Source organism: Pieris napi, chromosome 8 (genome assembly GCF_905475465.1).
Source record: "Pieris napi chromosome 8, ilPieNapi1.2, whole genome shotgun sequence".
Classification (NCBI taxonomy): domain Eukaryota; kingdom Metazoa; phylum Arthropoda; class Insecta; order Lepidoptera; family Pieridae; genus Pieris; species Pieris napi.
Genome location: NC_062241.1, coordinates 587,019 through 597,242, shown reverse-complemented (window position 1 = coordinate 597,242; position 10,224 = coordinate 587,019). Strand labels below are relative to the sequence as shown.

The 10,224-nt window shown below is 30.3% G+C and overlaps 1 protein-coding gene across 1 annotated transcript; it reads left to right on the top strand.

Annotated features, from left to right (window-relative positions):
• Positions 1-127: 127 nt before the first annotated feature.
• LOC125051792 (electron transfer flavoprotein-ubiquinone oxidoreductase, mitochondrial) lies at positions 128-8,237 on the top strand. The gene is made up of 15 exons (XM_047652347.1): positions 128-255; positions 616-717; positions 1,614-1,726; positions 1,954-2,152; positions 2,764-2,855; positions 2,977-3,136; positions 3,367-3,479; positions 3,991-4,210; positions 4,543-4,698; positions 5,393-5,517; positions 6,091-6,208; positions 6,558-6,665; positions 7,293-7,406; positions 7,605-7,679; positions 8,096-8,237. Exons 1-15 carry the CDS (start codon positions 183-185, stop codon positions 8,182-8,184), a joined length of 1,857 nt encoding a protein of 618 aa, XP_047508303.1. The 5' UTR covers positions 128-182; the 3' UTR covers positions 8,185-8,237.
• Positions 8,238-10,224: the final 1,987 nt, after the last annotated feature.

The window sequence follows — 10,224 nt, the reverse complement described above, 5'->3', positions numbered from 1 at the left end:
TCGGTTTTACGTGTGATATTATTATATTGTTCTAGATTATTTATGTCTATTTTTGTTGAAATTGATTTAAAATGCTTTATTATAGTATTAATTAATAAAAATAATTGACTACATTTCTAACAATAATTATTTTGGAGACAATATAAAAAAACCATAAGAGAACTGACAGACAATTTGATGAAATGGAACGTATGTTTTTAAACTTTAGTATTTTTGCAGCAATGGCGACAGCGATTGTTAATTCGGCTCGTCAGGGTAATTTTTATTTTTTTATCTAAACAAATAATTAAATAAAAGAAAACTGGTATTAAGTAAATTCAAAAAAGTTAAAAACGTAACTTGTTTGTTACAAGTGTAATAACTAATGCTAGGAAAAACTTTTTGACAATACGTGTCGTCAGTTGTTATTAAGTTTTATCGAATTTTAAATATTTTTAGAGTTTTTAAATTATTCCTAGAATTAACAATCGCAGTTTTTAATCATAAATATTGATTGACTTTTAATAAAAAGATTAAGGGTTATGCAATGTAGATCAAGTTCGAGTTCAAAGTTCATTTTTTACTTTTATTTTTGTTTATCGTAAATTTAACAATTTTTAATATTTATGATTTTAGTGGGGAGGTTAACTAATGCTGTAAGGAGACTTTATTCAGATTATCCTAAGATAACTACACATTATACTATACACACGCGTGATAAGGATCCACGATGGAAAGGTCAGTTTTATAATAACTAAAATTATTTTAGTTAGACTACATAATATGTATATAAATGGACTGTTTTGATGCTTTTAATTAAAAGGTTATTATAGGATTTTATAACCAAGATGAACAACCTAAAACTGCTGCTTATTTAATAATTATTCTGCTGTGTTTTGTTAATTGAAATTTCATAAAGACATTTCATCATTGAAAAGGAATTATGTACTTAAATAATAATATAATGTCAAAATATTTTAGATTTGAATACTCTTATCAAACTCCAAACAATTCTGGTAGATACAATATTATGTAAACATAACATATACAATGATAACAATTAATGACATTTATAAACCCGTTTTAAAATGTCTTAAATTTTATACAGCTCTTTGAAAACTGAATATGTACCATCTTTATTCTGGAACTGACAAATACAGTTGCAAATATTCTGTGTACATTACTACCTATTTTATAGAATCAGTCAATTTGAAACTTAACCCCAACTCAACTTTACATATAGATATTTCTGTTATATAGATAGATTTAAGATATATGGATTCTCTATTTCTATTATAGATATTATCTTTATACATATATAGATTTTATAGAGTAAGGAGTTTGTTTTTGTGAAGTACTTACTACTACTAGAGTAATAATACTTATTATTATATTTAATTTCACTACATTAGTCTTTAAAACTAAAAATAAATGTTCATCTAAGTAGAAAATTAAATTCAAGTATAAGTCTGAGTTAATTGTATTTTAGGTTATTCAAAAATGAACTTGTTATTCGTAATGTTATATTATAATTTCACCACATTAAAATAGATCTATTATGACATACATGGTATAGTAATATGATGGTGCAAGAAAAGTGTTATTTAAACTAAAGTAATAATAATGATACACAGACATAGAAATGGAACGTATGGCAGAAGAGACAGATATACTTATTATTGGTGGTGGTCCAGCGGGTATGGCTGCGGCCATCAGGGCAAGACAAATAGCAGAAGAGAAGGGGGCTGTAAGTACTTAAAATTTAAAAAAAAAATTCATATATAGAAAAATTTCCTGTGAATTTCTTGGGATTCAGGTTTTTTGGAACATAAGCCAGAGTAGTTTTTATATAATATATTATGAATACAATACAAAAACGTATTCAAATACAATTTAGTAAATTGACCTAGAAAATTTTGATAAATAATGATTTACACTGTATTTCTTCTATATTTACTGCTTTTACTTATACAGGAAGTCCGTGTTACATTATTAGAAAAGGCAGCAGAAGCTGGTGGTCACATATTATCAGGAGCATGTGTAGACCCTATTGCAATGAATGAGTTAATACCAGATTGGAAAGAGAAGGGTGCTCCATTTAATACTCCCGTCTCATCAGATAAATTTGGCCTCTTGACAAAATCTGGAAGAATTCCTCTACCAGCTTTTCGTGGTAAGTTGCTTTGGATATGAACTATGAACACATTAATTGAAATACAAACTTCATATTCACTTTAAATAACAAATTAAATAAATGGTAATAATTTTAGAAATTTAATAGTTGAAACATTAATGTTTAAAAGGCACAATTAGGAATAATTTATTGCTCATTATGAAGATAATAATTAAGTTTTATGGTATTGTTAGAAAAAAGAAAATCCTATTTATGGAAGCTCTTCGTAAATTAGCGGTTTCACTGCAGTTCATGATATTATTCTTATGCCTTTTAGTATAGTAATTTAATATTTATTGAAGTAGTAAAATATTAACTTACTAGAAATTAAGATAAAAACAATTACTTAAACTTTTTATTATTCTCATTTCTTTAGTTTACTAAGGAATTACGGAATACCAGTTTTTTTTAAAGTGGGTGTGAATTAAATCTACAGACAGACTAGCATTAGTAGTTTAAAGTGTTTTGTGTTAAATGCTGTTAGAGTTTTATTGAGACTAGAATACTAAATGACACATTTATCAGCTTCATATCTTCACAAGAAAGTTACTTCTGTACACATAGAATATAATAAGACCTTCATGTACAAAATGCTTCTTTTTGAATTATAGGTTTACCTAATTACAATCATGGAAATTATGTGGTCAGACTGGGACACCTTGTGAGATGGCTTGCTGAACAGGCGGAAGCTGCTGGTGCCGAGGTAATGTTATAAATTTTATATTTGAACAAGGCTGACGAAAAATAAATAGGTGCCCAGAAGTGTGTCCGCCCTGTGTGTATTAAAAGACTTCAAACAACATTTAAATATTGAATTATAACAGGTATGGCCGGGATGCGCAGGCGCAGAATTGTTGTACAGAGATGATGGCTCGTTAAAAGGCGTGGCTACTGGTGATGTCGGTATTGCCAAAGATGGCAGCCCTAAAGACATGTTTGAGAGGGGCATGGAGTTCCATTCCAAGATAACAATTTTTACTGAAGGTGAGTTCTACTTATTTTTAATTTTTATTATACTTATTTAGACTGAAATTAAAAACTATCATGATGAAAAATTACGGTACAAAATAAGTTTACTCTAAAAAGTTGAAGAAAAAATCTGTAATATATGACAATATCTGCCTCTAATTAGACATTTATTAATTTATCAACATTACAATATTGAAATATAAATGAACATTTCAGTGCATTTACATATACATTTTGTATTTCAGGTTGTCACGGCCATCTAACAAAAATGGTTTCAAAGAAATATAATTTAAGAGAGAACAGTGAGCCACAATCATATGCTATTGGGGTGAAGGAATTGTGGGAAGTTAAACCAGAGGTAAGATTAAAAGATTATATAATATGTTATAGTTAGGATAGGTATACCACATTACTTAGTTCAAAATAATAAGTATCTTAGAATGCATTCTAGCAAGTAAAATAAAGTGGTATCAAAAAGTCAGTAAAATTTCGCAAAAAAAAAGTAATCTAGTGGTTCCATTACGGGTCCCCATTGGTGGAACCACCAGTATTGGTTAATGAATTCCTGAGTGATTGAAAATGAAATCTGAAATTATTCATAAAACAATTAAGTCTGATTAAATATTGGTAAATTTTTTATATGCTATTGATCAAATGATACTTTATTGATATGCTTGTTTTTAGGTTGATAGTAGTTCTGTTACCACATCTGTAGCACACCAATTTTGATGTACAGGCTTGCATGGTCTTTTAGCCCTATCTAATATTTGACTTTATTTTTAAATTATTTAGATAAATGTATTTTATAGTATAGTTATTAATATATGTTATAAAATAATATTTGTAATATATTTTCTTAATTTTTACAGAATCATAAGCCAGGTCTAGTAGAACATACAATAGGCTGGCCCCTAGACAAGAACACCTACGGGGGCTCCTTCATCTACCACCTGCAGGCCGGAGAGGGTGAAGCGCCCTTAGTGGCTGTGGGATTTGTCGTAGGCCTGGATTACTCCAACCCCTACCTGAGCCCCTTTAGAGAGTTCCAAAAGTTTAAATTGCATCCCTATATTAAACCTATGTTTGAAGGTAATCATTTTAATATCAATTTTTATTGCATCACACACACACATCACACATGTAAAAGATTTGATGTAAAATTGTTAAAAAATATTTTTAAACTTAGGTTTTTTAATTCATTTAATTTTTTATTTTGATTTAATTGATACTTTCTAAAACGTATGGAAAAAAATTAAATGTTATTTTTATTTGCTTTCAATTGGCAATTTAATTGCTGATAGAAAACGTGAAAACGAAAAGCAATGTCTTCTAGTGTTATAATATATGACAAGGAATAGAATTAAAATGAAAACTTCACATTATTTTATAAAAAGTACTAAACTATTTATTTCTCATTACAGGTGGTACAAGAATAGCATACGGCGCACGCGCACTAGTGGAAGGCGGATGGCAATGCCTGCCCAAGCCAGTGTTCCCGGGAGGGTGTCTCGCAGGGGACACTGCCGGGTTCCTCAATGTTCCCAGGATCAAGGGCACGCACAATGCTATGAAGAGCGGTAAATATACTTTTAAATATCCCTAAGGAGTTCGCAACTATTATAGTCATATCAGGATGTCTATTTATTAAATAAATCTCTTTAATCCTACGTATTTATAGGGTAAGATTCAGATTTGAGAAGCATTAAATGAAGGGCAGTCGTAGCTTCTTCAGGTGCCATTTTATTGCTAAAGGATTGCTATTACCAACTGGAACTGTCAGGCATCATGCGTTAGTCTAAACAGTTCCTCTGCATATGCGATGCCGGTCCACTCCCGTACGTTGCGCAACCACGACTTCTTCCTTCTTCCAGCCCGTCGATTGCCTTAAATTTTGCCCATCATTATGATGACACCAAACATGCCCGTGATATGCGACATTCCGTATTTTAAAATCCGGCTCGAAGTATCAAAAATTCTTGGGTCATCGGGGTGTTTTAAATAATATAGTATTTTAGTATTACTCTATAATCAACCACTCGGGTATAACAATAGAATATATGCGAAATAATTAAATGCTATACTTTGGGGCGTAACTCCGACGATTTAGGAAATCGCCACGCCAAGCTATAAAACTAAGAAGGCCGAGTGAACAAAGTGTACAACCTTGGCTCGTATAGTCTGCATATCAGTCCAAGCTAATGCTTTCAAAACCCTATACTATACCTATAAGAGTTCTCTTTTTCTTCCTATCCATATTCTTAAATCTTCTAGGTATGTTAGCAGCGGAGAGTGCTATGGAACTGATATTGTCGGGTGAAGCCACTCACGAGAAGGGAGTGACTCCTACATTGTATGAAGATAAACTCAAAGAGTCATACGTTTACAAGGAGTTGAAGGTACGATTTTATTAAGGAATGGATAAACAAGGGTGAAGCCAATATAACGTCTATTGATCAAATTTATAACCGTTATTGGTTTTTTTTGGCGAATATATAACTATTTATTGGTTTTTAGTGGCAATGTTTGCAAATATGTTATTATTATTAATTACTTAAGATGTCACGTGGAACATGGTTTAATGGTTGCAGCTCCTTACAAACTTTGTGTAAAAAAAAAAAAACATGGCGATTAAAAACAGTGGCGGAGAGTTTATTGCCAGTTCTTCTCTTCCGTTCTACGCCCTTGATTTGAGAACTGGCACTAAATGTAAAATTAGAAGCATTTATATGTATTTCTTTACAGACATGTCATAAGTGTACAAAGTGATACCAATATGATTAAATGATTTTTGAATTTGAATTGAATTTGAATGAAAATAGTCTAGAATTCATATTAAATTAGTATTTTTTTAATGAAAGATATTACATTGTATTTTTAATTTGAACCAGTGGGCGTACTTTGAATTCGCATAGTGTTTAAGTAAACAAATTATTAATCTATATTAAATAAAGATTTTATTATACTAACAGCAAGTGCGGAATTGCCGTCCATCGTTCCACACGTCTCTAGGCTTGTACGGCGGTTTGGCGTATTCCGCCTTCTCAACAGCAGTGCGGGGTAAAGAACCTTGGACTCTCAGTCATGGAGGTACTTTTTTTTTTAAATCGATCTTTTGTCTCTTCAATTTAATGCATAAATGTTTCTTTAAGAAGGGATGGAAATATATATTACTTAATAAAAGCACCTTATAAATTCGTATGACTATAAATACGTTTATATTTTATCAAAATAGGTGCATCTGTTAAAGTAAATTAAAGGTAGAAACTTCGTTTAAAATGGTAATTTCAAATTCGGCGAAACTTATTACCCAATCCGACCCAAGTTTTAAGTAAAGTGCTAATTTGCCTCTCTCTATCAAACAAAGTTGGAAAGCCTGTTTATATTTTTAATACATCATTACCATATATAATATATATTAATAGGAACGTTATTCCAGGTGCGGACCACTCCAAACTGAAGCCAGCCAAGGAATGTCAGCCCATCGACTACCCGAAGCCTGACGGCGTCATCACGTTTGACCTTCTCTCGTCCGTAGCGCTCACAGGTTCATTCATACAGTATTAGTAAAGTAGTTAATAATGTTTAATTGAGAAATTGTAATATTATTTGCATTCAAAATCGCTTTACATATTAAGCATTCAACACTGGCTTTATTATAAATGAATTATAAAAATCAGTTAGTTAAAAATGTAGTGACGAAGAGAGTAAGAAAGACAAAACATTCAATAGCTACTTCACAAGGTATTCTTTAAATGTGATATCTGTCAGGAGCCTCTGTATAGTAATGGAGTGAATGCGCACTACGGGCAGGATGATGGGGGATTTTCTCAGAGCTATTGGGTTTGGACTCCTTCAGCCTTAATTTAGAGGATACGCCAAATGAAATCAATACTAATTTGATTTCTTGTATGTAACAATTTATTTCAACTTTTACAATATTATTTTATTTATTCGTTGCACCATGACAACTGACGGCCTTATCGCTTTTGAGAGATCTCATCCAAACTGTAAGTAAAATTATTTTAGTTAGTCCATGTATAGTACTACAGCTATAAAATTATAGAAAAGCATCAGTAGTGACATTTCTCACTGAACAATTCTTAATTTAGGGAGTATTTTAAATATGCTGTTTAGCACAAGAGATTTGCTGAATGAAATAATTTATTTTCAGGAACAAATCACGAGGCAGATCAACCGGCCCACTTGACGCTGCAAGACGATTCAGTTCCTGTTAAGAATAATCTCAATGTGTACGATGGACCCGAGGCCCGGTTTTGTCCCGCCGGTGAGTTATGTTTCACGAGGTTCATACTAAGTTGATAAAACAAAGAGCACGCGCAAATATATTTAAAATGTTTTAAGTCTGTGTCTACTAAAATTTATACAAATTCGACGCACGCGCATTTTTAGTTTTATTCTAAGAAGAATTGAAAAATACTCAGAAAAACGATAATATTTGACAAAAGTGAAACTCATCTTTCAGGTGTCTACGAATATGTTCCCTTAGAAACCGGTGACGGACAGAGGCTGCAGATAAACGCACAAAATTGCATACATTGTGAGTTATATGAAATATTATCATAACTCCACATATTTATTCCCTTTTTTATTTTCAGTATTATTCTTTTAACTTCCAAGCTCGAGTGAATGTATGTTTATCCACAAATTTCTCAGAAAGTAAAGCTCTTTTTTTATTGACATATTTTAAGACTTGTTTTTGTTTTTGAGATATCACGCGTTTCTGAAAGGGACACGTCTATTATGAATGTAAATAATTTATCTTTTTCAGTTGATATGTGTTTGGAAGTTTAATTTAATTACTTTTATTAACTAGCTATTTTTAAAATGTACTTTTAACTAGAATTTATTTGGAACACTTATACGAAAGCAGTAAAACCTGTTCTTATTGCTAATTAATAGCCATGTATATTGTATACACTTTCGATTACTTTAAATTTGTTTGAACGGTTTCAGGCAAGACCTGTGACATCAAAGACCCGTCACAGAACATAAACTGGGTTGTTCCCGAAGGAGGTGGTGGACCAGCCTACAATGGAATGTAATTTAGAAAAATAAAAATGGCCTAGCAAAATTTAAATGGCAATTAATACGCTTTTATTAAAAATAAATAATTAATTTGCAATAAAAGATTTAATATAAACATATACATTAAGTAATCAAAAAGGAAATAAATCTGTGAAGAAAATATAAAGAAAAATGATCAAATCCTTATGTAAATATACGATAATTTATTTGTTAAGATTTTTATATTTGAGATTTGTACATGATGATTTTACAATTGGGAACAATATTTTGTAGTTTTATATTTGAATGTGCCTCGTAATAAAATATACCATCACAATATATTTTTTATAAATTTTGTCTAAAATTCAAAAATTTATCTCGAGAAAGTTTTATCTAGATATAAATTTACTGTCAGTAACAATCCTTAAGAAATGATGTTTTTGACTTTTACTTCATTAAACAAAAATGAATGTACGAAGCAGCTCTAAATCATAAAATAGAATAAGTGTTAATTTTGTATGAGGTTTACAATAAATCCTATTTTTAATGTTACAATATTGTTTTATTACCCTTTGCATGGTTTATTCTTATAATTTTATTCCGTGTTCAGGCAAACCAACCAAACATTCAATCAAAAAATAAATTGAAAACGCTTTGTGGAGTAGGTACTACATAATAAATCCTGCTGCATTATGCACGAAATATGGAGTAGTGCTCCAAAAACTAGGCTTGCTGACCTACAGACAGTGCAAAATAAAATTATAAAAGATTTATTCCATTTTGACCAAAGAACAAAAACAGTAAGAATATTTGTGAGCGTCAGAATGGACGGTCACTAGTCGAGTCGTTAAAAATATAAGTTTAAAAATTACTTCCCAATTGCTTCTATTTAATTCCTACTATGAGACAATTGCTTCCTTAGTATCTTGTGAGATCCATAACAATATTAGTGACCGTCCATTCTGACGTCTAAATGGCTGGTCCCCTATCCTAGTGTACTCACTATATTGAATTATCGATTATTTCATAGTTCATATTTTGCTTCCTATTTGCTTCTTCCTAGGTTTTCAAAATTGATGCTGTACCTATCATTGAATTAAGACATCGAACAATGTTATTATAAGTCCCCCTAACGCCTGATAAAAATATTCAGGCAAAAATATTTTGTTAAAAATAAGTTTATTTATATAAATTAAGGTAGGTAGGTAGTAACTATATGTACTTTAACTAATTAAATAAAATCTTTCACAAAGAAAGGGAATAACATAATTGTATTTATATTGAATACAAGAGAAAATAAAGTTAAAAATAAAATAAAATAAAATGAATTGGTACAACAATACAAATAGGTATTATACCAATACGCATTAATTAATTTTTCTAAAATATTTTATGCCTGCGTCCATTACCAGGTACAAACACAGTTGACGCTTTTAAAGAGACTTTTGGCGTACTTTATGACTGACATTAAATTATTATAGATTTGTGTGTTATTTGTTTAAATTACTTCTAAATCTAAATTTATATTAATTGTTGTTGTTTTTGTATTCTTTTTTTTGTTTTTTTTGTGTTGTGTAACTGGTAATAGTTGGTGCAAAGAGATTAATTATAGGTATATAAATGGTATAGTATCGGAACTACCGAGTTTACCATGAAAAGTTATGAGATCCTCTTATACCAAGTCAGTTAATTTATATGTTAAGTTATTAAATAATTAGCTACTCTAACAATCTTATAAATCCATATCAATATTATCCATATTTATTTTATGGTTAAAATAAATAGATTGATTTGGCACACTTTTTAGAATAAATTTAATGAATATTTTCTTATACAATGCTTGCTTAATTACTGAGTATATTATTTGTTACTGATACAAATTCAGGCTTCTAGTTATATCAACATATTATTTTTGAAAGAACCCCGAAAGACGATGTTTACAATCCGACGTGTTGGTTTTTAATATAAATTTTCATGCGAAATCCACATTGAAAACAAAATACTTTCATCTGAAAACTTTTTCTTAAATACATTATCTCAAAAATATACTGTTGCATTTTCTGTTCTTGCACGAAACG

Bases quoted from the DNA above. Each gene is read 5' to 3' on its own strand.
- LOC125051792 (XM_047652347.1), top strand. From the start codon at position 183: ATGGAACGTATGTTTTTAAACTTTAGTATTTTTGCAGCAATGGCGACA. The intron at 1,727-1,953 runs GTAAGTACTTAA...TTACTTATACAG, and splicing joins TAGCAGAAGAGAAGGGGGCT to GAAGTCCGTGTTACATTATT. The intron at 3,137-3,366 runs GTGAGTTCTACT...TTTGTATTTCAG, and splicing joins GATAACAATTTTTACTGAAG to GTTGTCACGGCCATCTAACA.